Source organism: Pteropus alecto, unplaced genomic scaffold, assembly GCF_000325575.1.
Source record: "Pteropus alecto unplaced genomic scaffold, ASM32557v1 scaffold106, whole genome shotgun sequence".
NCBI classification, from domain to species: domain Eukaryota; kingdom Metazoa; phylum Chordata; class Mammalia; order Chiroptera; family Pteropodidae; genus Pteropus; species Pteropus alecto.
The window spans coordinates 440189-456312 of NW_006442103.1; the positions used below are offsets into that span (position 1 = coordinate 440189).

General features: G+C 39.9%; 1 protein-coding gene across 7 annotated transcripts in view; it reads right to left on the reverse strand.

Moving 5' to 3' along the window:
• Positions 1 to 16124, reverse strand: part of CARMIL1 (capping protein regulator and myosin 1 linker 1) — a 262767-nt gene that overhangs the window by 11270 nt on the left and 235373 nt on the right. For 4 of the 7 annotated variants that reach the window (XM_025052169.1, XM_015595505.2, XM_015595503.2 and 1 more), the window contains 4 exons: positions 11293 to 11405; positions 4960 to 5389; positions 2352 to 2433; positions 1037 to 1249 (listed from right to left, as the gene is read on the reverse strand). In XM_025052169.1, the coding sequence (XP_024907937.1) occupies positions 1037 to 1249; positions 2352 to 2433; positions 4960 to 5389; positions 11293 to 11405 (838 nt within the window). The remainder of the gene's footprint in view (positions 1 to 1036; positions 1250 to 2351; positions 2434 to 4959; positions 5390 to 11292; positions 11406 to 16124) is intronic. The other 3 variants (XM_015595506.2, XM_015595504.2, XM_015595507.2) reach the window with 2 other exon arrangements.

Sequence of the window (16124 nt, forward strand, 5' to 3'; positions counted from 1 at the left end):
GTGTGACTTGGCAGGCTGAGCATCTCTGTGCCTCACAAGCCGCATCTGTGAAATGGAGCTGTGGGTGAGGACGTTAGTTTATCCACACTAAGCACTTAGAACAGTGCCTGGTGGAGAGTTAAGTGTTAAGATTAGCACTATATTAGCAACGATGCTGATAACAATGAGCATAATCTGACTGTATATCTCTATCCTTATTTGCCTAATTTTTGTGGGGGAATAAAGTGAAGAGGTGATATGGGATTCATTCATTGTATTATCATTCTACTTTGTATATATTTAAAAATTATTATAATAGAAAGTTAAAGAGAAAAAAAAAAAATGACCTGACAGGAAAAAGAGGCAGTTGTAAGAGAGAATAAGGCAGAGCAAAACCTTTTCTAATATTTTTAAATTTCCCCTGTCATTAGATTTGTTAAACCTAGAGTCAGCTAACCTTTTCTGTAAAGAGCCAAGCAGTAAATATTTTAGGCTTTGCAGGTCAAATGCACTCTTTTGCAACTACTCAATTCTGCCCCTCGAGTGCAAAGCAAGCAGACAATGTGCACACACAGAGTGGCTTTGAGATAACTGTATTTGCAAAACAGGCCCACAGTTTGCCAAGTCCTGTCCTAAACTCTAAGCAATTCACAGAATATGAGGTAAAAACAGAGGAACTTGTGCCTTCCCTGGTTGTGGCCCTCATCCTTACGTGGTTGTCTTCTGAAGGGTCTGTTCGCCCTGGAGAGGTTTTCTAAAAGCTACCTCAAAAACTACAAATGGGTCAGAACAACACAAGGCTGCTTTTCCATTCTCACCCTGTGGCTTGCAGTCCTGAATGCAAGGACAGTTTCTGAGTTGGTGGCCTCAGTGCTGAATAGAAGAACCCTTCAGCTTTTGTCAATTCCACAGCCCCTAGCAGGTTTCTCAGGACACCCTCAGCAGACCCCCTGAGCATGTTCACTGGTGCCCTTGAAACCATCTGTGGAGTCTCAACACAGCCACCTTGGGAAGCCACATGGTCTTGGCGTCACTCCTTGACTAGTAAAACCCTTACCAGGCCGTGAGGCGGTCCTTGGTTTCTGCGGGACGGTGGGCCGTGCTGCCGGGCTGGGCTTGGGGGACTGCAGGAGGGGCTTTGGGCTGGTGGGTGTGCTGGAGGAGCTCCGAGATCGGGAGCCCATGTCCACCTTGGGGTCTGTTTTGACATTCTTTTCTGGGGTCCCCAAACTGAAGCGGGTCTCCGGAAGACCTGGGTGCAGTTTAGGCACTGAAGTGAAAATGGGTACAAAAAGCACACTTTATCTTAAAAATCAAAGGTGAAAGAAACCAATCATGTGAACCTAGGAGGAGCCTGGCACAAACTGCTGTAATCATTTATTGTCATTTCTCATCACAGAATGTTTAGAACAGAAGCATGCTGGTGGAGGACTAAAATCCTTAGAAAATGGACTTAATGGTGGTCTTCTGATCACCTCTGACTACCACACAGATGACAAGCCTCACAATGAATAGTGTGCAGGTCCACGTGCCCGTGCAGAGAGGATAGTAGTTCTTTACGCACTTAAAGCAGCACATCTTCCTGAACCTGGCACAAGGTGCAGGTATATCCCACTGCAGGCGCCTCAGTTCTGGACAGCAATCAGTGAGGGGTCTGGCTGTAGGCCCTGAATGAGGAGGGCTCTGCCAGGGGCCATAACCTCACTAGCTCAGAAATGTCATCTCATGCCCTGCCTCCATCCCTTTTGCTGCCTTAATTTAACCAGACAACCGGCAAAAATAAACCAGTTAAATATAATTAATATTCCAGCTCCTGCATGAAGATACTAAAGCAAGAAAACTTCAAACAGCACAACGGGGTTTCTAACATGCAACTTTCAAGTCACTCTTCAGTGTCCATCTAAGGCGCCTTATTCTTTTACTGCACCTGAAGAGTCAGAGGGACAAACGATACTCTATATTTATGGATATCCAAGCTGAAAGGGAAGAACATCACCTCTTATCAAACGAAAGAGCAACCTTCCATATACCATGTACGGCTTATTTTTAAAAGCATCAGCTATGTCCCCAAAATCTCCCCCCTCCCCAAGTCCCCTAAGTTTGGGAGTTCTTCTCAATGAAATTTCTTCCCTTTGAGAATTAGAAAAGGTACCCTGTCCAGGCACAAGGCTACACTGGTGGTGGGAGATGAGCCCCAAAGTGGAGCTGGAGCAGGAAAAGAAGGTGGTTTCCTTTTAGGTGAAAGCTGAGAAAATACAGCACAGAGACCTGTTCTCGCCTCCCTGTCTTTATTTTTCTTCTGCCAATCACATGAAACTCCTGGAACCAGAGAGTGTTTTTCCTAAGGGGGTGATGGCAATGGCCTGACTTACCTGCCCCACCTCCCTCCAGCCGTTCTGTGTTGCTCGTGGCCAGGCTGGAAGACTCCTGGGAGATGGCATCATTCCCAAGCTTCTAAAAAATTCAAGCACCCGCCCCCAACAAAGTACGTATTTAAGTGTAAGAAAAAGAACAACGCAGACAATAAATGACAACAAAGAATGTCTTCTTAACTCTAATGCTGTTACAGTGATGGTCCCTGAAGTCCTCAGGACAAAGCTCAGAGGAACACGTTCTGTTCTGTGTTTACAGTCAGGGCTCCAGGGCCCAAAGTATGGCTGGTTCCTTGGATGCTCCCGACAGGTGAGAGTCGTGTGGGTCCACGGAAACAGTGGGCTGGTGATGCCTGTTGTTGTTTTTGCTGAGCTCCTGTGTGGGCTCTGCTCTCTGTGATGTTCCCTGGGATGGAGCTACTGACACTCTATAAATTTACAGGACTCTTTCCAATTGGGTTCCAAAAATCAAGTTTAAAAAGCAGTAGAAACTTTTTCAACTTTGATGTACAAAATAAGTGAAAGGAGTCTTAAAATGGGTGGGACCTTCCTTGCACTGAGGCAGAACCAAAGGACACAGATCTTTTAAGAGACAAATGCAGGTGAAAAGGCTGGAATTAATTAAAAAAACAAATCCGACAAACTTCAGGTGGAAGGAGCTTGTTACTAAGAGATGGGGAAAGTTAGATGCCACTCTCCTAGGACAGGAACTGTCAGGGTAAAGCTAGGACTCAGCCAGCTGTCTTTGAGTGCAGGCAGCTGACGAGGTGGCCCCACAAGAAAAGATGGGGCTTCTAAAGCATTCAATACCTGTTATTCCCCTTTATTAATAAGTAACAGATACCATAGCTCATTTCACAGTTCTTTCCCTTTAAATACACATATTAAAAATAAATAGTGTAAAGAGAATTGCTCGAGAGTAAAGATGACATTTTTTTTTTTATCAATAGTATATTCACCACTGATGTTTATGTTGCTAACTTTATAAAGAATACAGTCATGGAGTTTTAAGGGAAAATATTATAATATTAATTTTTGAAAAACTTTCTCTTATTATTTTATTATTCAGAAAGGATGAATATTCCTGACTGGTTCAAAATTTAAAAACTTTGGTTGTTTTAAATAGACACTAGATGGTGCTAAGAGATTGTTGGTATAAACCTGGAACAAATAAAAATATTACACCATAGGAGTTTTGTCACTTTGAACCAATTTATATATCAGATCCAAAGTGCATGGAAAAAGCCCTATAGCACTTCTCATCTTTCCACCAAAAGGCAGCTGTTCATCAATGAAAACAGTGATAAAACAAAACAGCTTATTAGTGAAAACAGCACGTTTACTGTTATAAATTCTATAAAACAGACTGAAATTTAAACACTTCTTTGGGCATCTGACTCACCAATGATGTGGTCACAGTATTTATTCAGAATTCTGGCCAGTGAAGGCTGCCTCATGCCTCCCATGTTGAATCAGCAGAGTAGAGTTCTATGCGCCCCTCTTCCACCCCAGCTCTTCCCTAAGGTTAATGAGTGAGGTAGGAGTTATCTGTAACCAGGAAATTGCTAGATAACAAAAGTGCCAGTGGAAGAACTATGGAGAGCAGTTGTAAAATCATACGGGAGGCAGGATCTAATGAAAAAATGGTCAGCTGTTTACAATATAAACAGCACTCCCCACCCTGGTATTTAGTTTATCATTTACTTTCTGAAAACCAAGGGTTCATCGAGGTGAACTGTTTTATTCCGATACTTCAAATAAAATAGATATGCAATTTTCCCTTTTTTTGAGAACCCTGCTTTATAGACATAAAAGAGGCCGGGGAGTGCATAGAAGCCACGACCATGGTGTATGGGTCTTAGTGGCCACAATGAAGGTGCCAACCTTTATTAGCTGCAGGAGGAAAAAAATCCTACAACTTCTATTTTTAAAAGGGTTCAAAGAATAAGTAATGTATTAAGTCAGTTTCGGTGGTGGTAGGGGACTCTGTAATTTTTAAACTATGAAGTTTTTTATAGCAACAGGTAATGACATATCACAATGGTCAAGTATTCAATTAATTAATTCTAACAGAAGACCTTAGTTTTTCTTTTTTTGCGGGGGGAGGGGCGGTTTCTCTTGACTTTTAAATCTGGAATACAGCAAGGAAGCTTAAGGTTTGAAAAAAAGAATAAATTATTAAATAAGTAAAAAATAGATCTACCTTTCTATAATAGAATCTGGTTTCAGTATTTTTATTTGCCTCTGTCAGTTCTCCTATCTCCAGTCACGCTCAGGTCTTTGTTGGGATTCAACAGACTCAGTCTTTTCCCAGATCTGAGCATTTCCCTGAACAGCTATCACATGCTTTTGTGGCTAATGTTACCTAATGATTACTGGAAGGAAGCACCTGGGCAGGTATAGCCAACAACTTACCTCGAACACTGTGGCTCTTGGGAAGAGCATGGCCATAGTGCCAAAGGGAAAACATGGTCATGTCTTTGTGATCTGTGTTCATTAGGAAAAAGTCTTTGGTTTTTGGATTTTTATTTAACTAACGGGCTTTTTTTTGGTACCTCTCACTCACTGGGGCAAAACCCCAAACAAATCAAAATGGCCTCTCCCTTACCTTCTGTGCACAAGCTGCTCTCTGCTCCTGCTTGGCCTTCATCTCAGCCAGCAGATCACTGCCCATCACCTGGACCCCATATCTCCGGCCTCCTTGTGGGCTGCCCTTGCTGTCACTGCGCTCCGCCTTCCCCATGTCCTCCTCTTGACTTTCTTCATGGGAGTCAGGTGTTTTTATCTCTTCACTCCATTCAGAATTGCCATTGTGCTCATCTAGCTTCGTGTCCTTCCTGGGTGTGTCCATGGCTGGACTTCTGACCACCCCTTTTGGTGAGGAGGGTTCTTCTGTCATTAAGACTGTTGGTGGTCGCTCAGATTTGGACCGGGATTTGATTAAGTTGAGAAAGCCACTTCTCCGAGAATCTCGCTTTTTCTTCTCATCACCTCCTTCACTAAGCTCATGGAACTCTGAGCTTTTTGCTGACGATTTCCTGTGATTCAAAAGAACAAATCCTGCTGGTTTTACTGTAATTCAAGTTCCAGCAAGAATCAGTCAAAATATAAATATGGAGATTGCTGCTTATATGGCAACTCTTTTGAAGCATTTTAAGAAGTTGATAGGAGTCGTTGCACTTAGGAAATAGAGAAGAAGGTAGAATACTATCATCATATTCACAGGTGAGGACATTAAGATACGCACAAGCTAATAAGAATCCAAAGGTGGCAGGAGTGGGAGGAGAGATGAATTTTTTTTAGTTTTATATACTCTAGTCAACTGCTTCTCTACTTTTTAGAACTTCTAACAAAGCTAGCTACAATCCAGATACAGGAGGCAACTGCCTCATTTAATTTGGTGCACAATGAAAAGGGCCAGATTTCTCAATAACCCCCTAAAATCCTTCCAGTAATCATTAAGTAACATCTGAAATCCCACCCTTGGTGCTCAACCCAAACAAGACTTAGATCCTTGCTTAAATGTAATACCAGTGAAATAGGCAACAAAATGAAAAGACAGACAAGACAGTTTTGGTAGAGTTGTCAGAAAGAAAATTCAGAAACTTGGGAACTGGGTGAGGAAAAAGTGGAAATGCAGTGGGTTGAGTGGAAGGCACCATCACTGCCTTTCACAGAGCTGGCAGACTGAACACCGTTAGCTCCCCTGGGCTTCCCGAAAAACCACTGCAAGGGATTCAAAAGAAGGTATTAACCCTAGAGGGGAGAAAAGGCAAAACTAACAAAGTTTGGAAGCTAAATAGTCCTGAGAAAACTGATTTAATCTGGGAAAGCTGACCCCTAAAGCATCACTAGGGGAAGCCCAGAAACAAATGGATTTGCACTAGCTCCAAAACAGGAACAAGAAACACTTCTGGATATAGACCTGAGAGTGGGGCTTAAGAGAGGAAAAGAGGTGGGAAGCCCATTTACCAAACTGTTAGATCCTCTCCCCAAAACATAGAGCCTATGCCTGCCCCATCCTACCACAAGTTCAATCTCTGAGGAGGGTGAGGAACAGCAGGTGCAGCTGAAGAGAGCTGTACCATCTGGAAAACAAGGAGAGATTCAAGTGAAGAGGACAAGAATATGTCACCCCCAAAAATGCCTCTTTGGCATAGGATTATTTTAGGCTGATTATTTTTAAGAAACAGCAGACACCCTGTAAAATGAGCAGAAGTTACTCTTTTGTAAGGGACTTTTACATTTGTAATGGGAAATCTCCTTTGTAACTATGCCCCTCCTTTTATCAGGAAGAGGAGAATGACCTAATCCCTAGGAACTCTTATCAGTGGAGAAGACATAGAATTAAAACTGCAAAATAACGTTACCCTTGTTTACAGTGCTTTTCCTGGTCACCTCCCATAACAGACTCTCTCCCTGATACCCTCCTCCATCTTTTTTCTTTAGCTGGAGATGGTATTTAAGGTGATGGCTTGGGCCATTTCAGGAAGTTACTGCAGTAGGAGGTATACATGTTATTAAACTTGTTTGTTTTTCTCCTGTTAATCTGTTTTTTATTATAGGAGTCTCAGCCAAGAACCCAGAAAGGTGAAGGGAAAAATCATTTTTCCTCCCCTACACAGAGAAGCCCGCATATTGAACAGTGACACCTCTCAGCCCCTTTTTCTCATTCTGGATTCCAGAATGCGGCAGCCAGTTTTATGCCCTCCATGTAGGAGATCAAAATTTCCTAAAAGCCCCAAAGACCTAAAGACCTTGACAAGCAGAGAGACCCTCCCTTCAACAAAATGGTCGAAGAAGGCACCCTACACTGAAGCCCACCAGTAGACAGGTCCCACTTACAAACTTCCATGAAGCTTGTTAGTGCCCCATTTCAATATGACAGAGAAAAAAATGTTGGAATCATGAAATAAGAATAGTAGAAAATGTGATTGCAGAAATGGAAAACTAAAGGTTGGAAGATATAACTGAAGAAATATCCCAGAATGTATGTGTGTGTTGGGGGTGGGGGGCAGGGAGCAGGGTAATAAAGAGAATAAGAAAATAAGAGAGAAAAGATTAAAAAAAAAAAAAACCCATTAGTGGATTAATAGAGGAAACATATAATTTGAATAGTGAAGCTTTAAGAAAAAGAATAGAGAAAAGGCGAATAAATTATGACAGAAATTTTAATTTTCAAAAATTCCAGAATCAAAGGATGTGAATTTCCAGATTGACATGGCCCACTAGTGCCTAGCAAATGGGTTAAAACAAACAAACAAAAGAGTCACCCAGAGCATATCACCATAAAATTTCAATATTCTTGGAACAAAGTGAAGGTCCCAAATGCTTCTGGAGAAGAGGAAAAACAGAACAAGTTACAAACAAACGATTAGGACTCAAGGTGACATTAGATTCTTATAGTAACGCTAGAAGATAAAGGGACCAGGTTTTCAAAATTCTAAGGTGAAATGGATTTCAATCTATAATTCTATACCTAGTCACACTATTATTCACAATGAGTTTCAGAAACTCACTTCCTCTGCCTCCTTTCTCAGACTAACACCAGGAGGTGCACTACCCAAACAAGGGAGTAAAGTAAGGAAGAAAAAAACATGGGCCAAAGGAAATAGGAAAAGGACACAGGAACAAGGGGAAAGAAGCCCCAAGCAAATGAGGGAGACCCTAGGATGACACCAGTAAAATGGGCCAAGAGTTCAAAGTGGAATCAGTCAGACAGCAGTGAAGGATGGTCCATGATGATAAAACTGAGAGGTTTATCCTTTTACTGGAGATTTAGGGGGTATGTCAGTGATAACAATATAGAAAACCAAGCAAATGAAAAGTAGACAATTACTAACTCCAGGGAAAATACAAAGTTGTCTAGAAAAGGAAATGTCATAGCATACGTATAACTCAGCTGTGGGTATTTATATGGATATAATGAAGCCAATAGGCAATACTGATAGAACCAACAATCATGATATAACTAAGTTAGAAGATGGGAAAAGTGTGTTTGTGTGTGTGCGCACACGCGTACGTGAAAGGGAGAGAGAGGGACACAGACAGACAGAAAGACAGAGAGAGACAGACAGTTTTGCCTGCGTGTGTTAGCTGGTAGGGCCAGAGTGTGTAAGAACCAAATTATCATCATAGCAAAAAAATAGCAAAACAATGTTGTTAACAAATATGGAAGCAAAATAAAAAATAAACAGCTAAAAGATTAGAAACTGTTTTAAATTATGAGCATGTAAAACTGATCTTCAAACTTCTTTACGTTATTATTTCATGGTTTTATCTATGCCTAGCCCTTTGCATATTAAAATGACAATATTTGTTCTTAACAACAATACTTGTTTTTATAGCAAAATGAAATTAAACAAATCACAACTTTTAGTAGATTCCATCACTATATGATAAAAATTAATGTATCTAGTTCTGTCTATTTCTACTAGAAGATAACTGAATCCTCCTAGAGCAGTATCTTTGTAGAAAGTGAATTTTATACCTTATAAAGTATGCCCAACTTTCATTCCAAGCCAGTTAAAGAAGGTAGCATGAAAAGTCGAGAAAATCACAATAGACACACTCACAGAACTTTTCACTAACTAAATATATATTTCTAAAGTTTAAGAAGAAAAGGGCCTACAATGGTATCTGTAGTTTATACAGATACAGGCCAAGATCGTCTTGAATCATTCAACTATTAGTGATTGAGGACAGACTACATATCACAGGCTGTGTCAGACACTGAAGTTATAATAAAAAAACAAGACCCGGGTGTTGCTTCTGAAGAACACCCTTCTAAGGGGGAAACAGGCTTGAAAGCAAACCATTAAGAGGAACTTTCCCATTTTGCTCTGTTTATGTTGGTGCTGCCTGACTCTTTAACATTGGAATCCATTCATTCATTCCCTGAGCTGTAAGAACAAACAAACAAACTCTCCAAGAATGATGTGTGCCCTCACAGATGTGTGTGGAGGCTGAAAAAAAAAAGTGTTGAGTCAGTTTTAGAGAAAGAACAATTAACGTGGAGGGCTATGGGAAGCAGTCATGGGAAAGCTTCAAAGAATAAATGACATTTAGGTCGGTTCTTGAAGGATAGGAAAATAGAATTTTTCCAAGTATAGTGTGCCAACCTTTAAGACCAGTGTCAAAGACAAATAACTCGGTCTTGAAGCGTATAACATTTAGTAGTTGGACTGTTATGGATATAAAAACTCCGCCTTGCCATTCTACAGAGGCAAGATAACACATATCAGTCTTCAGAATAGGCTGGTTTCTTCTCTACCTGTGATCAGCCTTGCCCACCCTTGGCTTATCATACAGTTTACATTCCTTTCTGAATTTGACATCTCAAGGTGAAGAATACTTCAGATACAATCCTAATACAAATCCAAGGGTGTATTTTGGGATAGATTTGCATTTAGTTGGGGATTTAAAAACTTGGTACAAATCACCTTAAAAACCAGAGTGTTTTAAGTTAAATATAACTGTTAATAAAAAGTACCACTGAATTGGCTTTTAGGAAAAATCCACATAGTAATAAAGTGCTGACAGAACTTTTTAGAGACTAACTCTGAAGCCTCTTCACTAATTCTATTGTCATTTTGACACTCTCTTAAGGTCGTGCCATCTCACAATGACATATGGCCCTCACATATGTCAGATTATGAAAACGGAGAATTTAGATATAAGTAATTTCAACTGTCAAAGCTCACTGCCCTGTAACAGAATCATCCAAGTGACGGTGATAACACCCTAGAAAAAATACTTTGGGATGATACATTTTGTGGTCTGTTTTAAAATAGCACGATGGTTCTCAAACTTGAGCATGCTCAGCAGATCCCTTGGAGGGCTTATTAAAACAAACAAACAAAAGAGTCACCCAGAATGAGGGGCGCCACCTTCAGAGTTTTTGATTCAGTAGGTCTGGGGTAGAGGCTTGAGAATTTGCCTTTCTAACAAGTTCTCAGTTAATAGTGATGATTAGTGATGTTGCTGGACTGGAGATCGCAATTTGCAAACCATCAGAATAGTAAATTTTATTAAAAAAAATATATAAATGAGCCTTAGTATACAAAGTTAATTGTAACTGTTAGTAATTTAAATGTGAACTAACGAGTATTATTAGTAATGACTCTGAACTCACTTAGAATCCATTTTGGTCACTTTCTTGGTGAAAAATTCATCTACACCTTCATCTACTCTCCCCATAAGACCATTCTGTTCACCATCTTGGGGGACTATGCTGGCAGCACAGACCTGCAAACCAAACAAGTGTAATGTTAATTGACATTCAACTTAATTCCGCAAGCATTCATTGCTAGATTCAAGGTACTTTGATAAAGGCTACAGGAAGGACAAGACTGACTAAAATGAGGGCCCTTATAATTTATTGGAATAGAAGTCACATGTACAACTCTGACAAGGGCTGAAAGAAATAAATGAGGAACACACTATGAACACAATGCCTAGTGGAGGATTAATGCTGATGGTCTATCAGAAATAGCTCAGACTGAACAGGCTGAGAAGAGCAGAGTGTTTCCAAAGGCAGAAAAAGGCATGCAGGCATCTAGTAATGGGAGAGAGAATGCATGGAAAACTGAAACACACTGTTTTGTGAATGGCCCAGAGGCCAGGGGTCTGAGGTATGTGCATGAGATTAACTGCAGAGTATAAACCCTGGCAGATGTTAATAGTTGCCATGCCACCTTCAGAGTTTTTGATTCAGTAGGTCTGGGGTAGAGGCTTGAGAATTTGCCTTTCTAACAAGTTCTCAGTTAATAGTGATGATTAGTGATGTTGCTGGACTGGAGATCGCAATTTGCAAACCATCAGAATAGTAAATTTTATTAAAAAAAATATATAAATGAGCCTTAGTATACAAAGTTAATTGTAACTGTTAGTAATTTAAATGTGAACTAACGAGTATTATTAGTAATGACTCTGAACTCACTTAGAATCCATTTTGGTCACTTTCTTGGTGAAAAATTCATCTACACCTTCATCTACTCTCCCCATAAGACCATTCTGTTCACCATCTTGGGGGACTATGCTGGCAGCACAGACCTGCAAACCAAACAAGTGTAATGTTAATTGACATTCAACTTAATTCCGCAAACATTCATTGCTAGATTCAAGGTACTTTGATAAAGGCTACAGGAAGGACAAGACTGACTAAAATGAGGGCCCTTATAATTTATTGGAATAGAAGTCACATGTACAACTCTGACAAGGGCTGAAAGAAATAAATGAGGAACACACTATGAACACAATGCCTAGTGGAGGATTAATGCTGATGGTCTATCAGAAATAGCTCAGACTGAACAGGCTGAGAAGAGCAGAGTGTTTCCAAAGGCAGAAAAAGGCATGCAGGCATCTAGTAATGGGAGAGAGAATGCATGGAAAACTGAAACACACTGTTTTGTGAATGGCCCAGAGGCCAGGGGCCTGAGGTATGTGCATGAGATTAACTGCAGAGTATAAACCCTGGCAGATGTTAATAGTTGCCACTCCAAACTCTCTCACCTGCTTCCCCTTTTTCCTGCTGCAAGAACCCTGATTTCAAGATGTGAATACTTATTTTTATAAACCAAACACCCCAATTCTATCTCCTGGGCTATAACTGATAGCAAAAGCATGTGATACAATCCTGGTCAGAGAGATATCAGGGGTAAACTTCTAGGGGCTCCTGGCAGATTTTCCTGCAGATAAAGGAATATATTTTTTTCTGCATGGTTATGTGTGTGTGGTGGGGTATGATTTCTGAGCTGCAATAGCAACGTGAAGTTCAAGATGGGGCAAGCCTGAGGACAGAAGCCAATATGCTGGAACAGGATGGAACAGGAAGATGAAGCAGAAAGGTGGACAACACCCCGGAGACTTCTGGATTTCTTTTTAGGTGAGAAAATAATAAATATTTCTCATTATTTAAGTCATTTTTAGGTGAGTATTTTCATCATCTCTAGTTGAATGAATACTTCCCAACTAATAACACAAAGGCCAATGGTGAATGGGCTCAAATCCTACACTAATAAGTGTGGAATTTACTTTGTAAGTGATAGGGAGCCTACAAAAAAAATGATGTGGCCCAACCTGTATTTTGGTCAGATAATTCTGGAGCAGCATGAAGGATATATTGGAGAAGCCAGGGATTTTAGGTAGGGAAATCTGTTCAGGAACACAAATGAAAGACTCCTGTAATAGTTTAGTCTAATCTGGAGGAGGTGAGGGACTGGTTAAGAACTGGAGAAAGGAGAACAGAAAGAAAAGAGGACCTTAATATGGAGGTCCAAGTTTCTAGGTTGGGTTAATGGGAATGTGGTTCTAGGGAACACAGTTCAAAGATGAGTCCAATTTCATGCAAGTGTTTGAGATGTTGTAGGAAGTCTAGGGGCAGGTGTCCAGCAAGAATTAAAAGCTTGGGTCTCAAGAGAGAAGCTGATGAGAAGCTATAAGAAAATTAGTCACCAAGTTAGCATTTCTATTTGAATGGACAACTCACAGTCAGCTAGCTTACTAACATGTCCGATTTGTGTCTGTGATGGTATATTAAATTAATGTTACACAAAGATAGGTTGTGGGCCAATGGGAAAAAAACATGTATCTTGCCCACTCTGTTGGACACAAGGACAAATTCTCATGTGGCTAGGATACCTAGTTGATTTCTTGCTGTAACATGGTGGGAAAGTTCCTTTCTGTAATCTTGATTTTTCAAGTCTCAAGCTGCCTCTGGGAGAACTGGCTCATGTCAGAGTATACATTGTTTAAAAAAAAAAAAGACCAATTTTTTGCTTTAAACAATCATCCACTTCATTCTCTTTGGGAAACCTCTATTATGAAAATGAACTATGTGTCTGAGTTCATGTTTGGGAAAGCTGAAAAGTGAGCAGATAACAGATAATAGACATAGAACCCTCTGAAATGTGAATAATAACAACAATTACACCTCTCATCTGAATGGTGCTTTGAATTGGAGCAAGGCTTTCCTATGTTGCAAGAGTGGCGAGAAGCAGCAGAGTTGTGTAATTCAGTTACGGAAAGAAAGCAGCTCACTGAATACTTCTTATTTTGATTACAAAAGATAAAGCAGTACAGAGCTTGTTTGTGTTATCATTTTTTCTTTTGTCAAAGAAGAATGAAATCTCTACAGTAAAAACACCTGTGTAAGTCACAGTGCTCTATAGTTTACATGTGTTTGGAAATTATTTTTCACCCCTACATCTACGCTTTAAAGTGAAAAGGAAAAAGTTTTATCCTAGTTTTTGGTTAGTCACAGATCAAACAATGGCTCAGAGGGTGAGTGGCGTTCACACAGGTCACCTGGCTAATGGATAAGAAGGACGTGACTCCAGGACTTGTAGTCCCGACAAGGGGCTTCCTTCCAGTGCACCTAAGCTCCCCCTCAGAGGCTCCCTGTCAAATTCTCCTTCCTATTTTGAGAAAAAAATAAGTTTTACTAGAATAAAATTTCTCCTCAGCCCTTTTCTCTTTTCCTGTTTTTAAAAGAATTCACAACTTGCACAGAGGTCCTCTGGGGATGTGAAGAATGTCAATGGGCTTCAGAGACAGAGGCATACAGGGCTCAACAAAGCAGTCTGCTTTCCTGCAGGACAGGCCAGTTTTTAGGGTTGGATGGGTTCTTATAGATTCCCCCAGTCCAACTGTGCCATTTTAGAGATAAAAAGACAGAGAGTAGAGAGGTTAAGAGCAGTCTAGTATCTCTGGGAGATCTTCAATGAGATGTGATTAAAAAGATATTCAATGAGCTCTTCAATGAGATGTCTTTAAAAATAGGAAGCAGGAGGAGGTGTCATCAGCTTGTAAGAAGAGCAGCAGAAGAAGACTAAAATGAAATGTAGATCTCAAACAGTTCAAGGCCAAACACATGCTGTTTTAGCTCAGTTTTTAGCAAAAGGAAAGGAAAGGACATACAGACATCACAAGTTCTCAAAATCTCATTTAATTTGGTCTTTTCCATCAAGGAGAGTAAATTTCAGATTAAATGGGGTAGCATAGCTATTGGAAAGGGAGAATAGAAACCTCAGCCCTGAGCTGGTTGGAACCACTGCATTTGTGCTTAGAGAAAGGTGTCTATAAATGACATCGGGAACCAGAATTATTGTTGTTGATATCTGAGAAATAAAAAAGGTAGATTTGTACCTCTAGTGTATAGGTAAATGCTAAAAGGATAATGTGTCAATGCTGTGAAGGTAAGCGAGTGATTATGAAGACTAAGGAAAATTCAGACCGCCCTCCATGTGTTCCCTCTGCCAGGACTGAGATGAATGCGCCAAGGACATAGTAGTAGGTAGTATACCTGGATTCTGAAAAGGCAGCTGCCAGGTCTCTGATGATGTCTCCATAGGCCAGATGGAGAGAGATGGGTGGGAAGGAAAGATACTTAGGTACAGTAGTAAATTTGAACAAATGTACCCAAGGAGTGCTAATTAGTAAACTGAAACATCATGGAATTGTAGATGCATATATTAGTAAAAAACTTGAAAAAAAGAAAGCTAAGCAATCAAGTCAGGAAATAAGGAACCCAAAGGAGGTAAAACAAAGGAAGTATGATACAAATATAAGACAAAAATTAATGAACTTGAGAGGGCTAATAAAACTACAAGCTGATTCATTAAAAAATACTAATAAAAGAGACAACCTTATGAAACTAAGAGCATTAAAATACTTTAGAAATGAAAAAAAATGGGACATAGCTATTGATACAGAAGAGATTAAAAAACTTACGAGAATCTATAAACTAAATGAACAATTAATCTAAATAGACAATATCCTAGAAAAATAGAAATTACCAAAATGGTCTCAAGATGAATTAGGTTATCTGAATAGATAAAAAATAAAAGGAATCAAATCCCCAGTAAAGAAATCTGCACATAAGCATCACGTGCACACACATCAGACCCAGATGGCTTCCCAGGAGAGGAATAAAAAAATTTCTATTATAAGAAAACCATTAGAATAGAAAAAGAGAGAACACTTCCCAACTAATTTTATAAAGATAGTGTAATTTTGGAACCCAAATTAGATGGACAGTTTAATAAGAAAGATTATAGTTCTCTCTCATTGATGCACACAGACGAAAAAATCCTAGTAAAATATGGTAACCAAGTGAGATGACACATTTGTTGTCACAAATGTACAAAGTTAAAACAGCCCATACCTTGGCTTTCAATTTTGTCACCTGGAAAAGCTCATTAGGGCTGCTGGAGGTCAAGGACAAGCTCTAGAAAAGCTATAGAAAACTCAAGGTATACTGAATGGACTCAATTCTAGCCAAATAAACAAACCAAAACAAAACAATGATAATGTTAAATGATCACTGCTACTAAATACTAGTCATAAAGATAAGCTACAACCTTCTCCTTCTCAGCTGAAAAATGAGGGTGACATGCCTGTGTGGTAGCTTCACAGAGCTGTTAGATATGGAAGCACCCTGAAAATGGAAGCACTGTGAAATCATAAGGCAGTATATTTTCACTATGAACTAGAGAAAGCAAACTATGCCATGTTTCTCAGTCCACCAAGCTTCTGGGAAGAAGCTAGATCTATTTAGACCCGGGCCACCTCCATTACTTAGGACACACACCCTTGTGTTACAGAGCCCCAGGATGGAAGAGGCTGGGGTGTGCCAACCCTGCAAGTCCTAGCTTTACCACGGGCAAAGTTAAAATCTTTCTAGGATATATCTAGTATGTTTCTCCACTAGAACTCTGTTGCAGCCTTCTTCTCTGCCCTTTTATTGTTTCTTAAATGAGTAAAGAAAAAAAT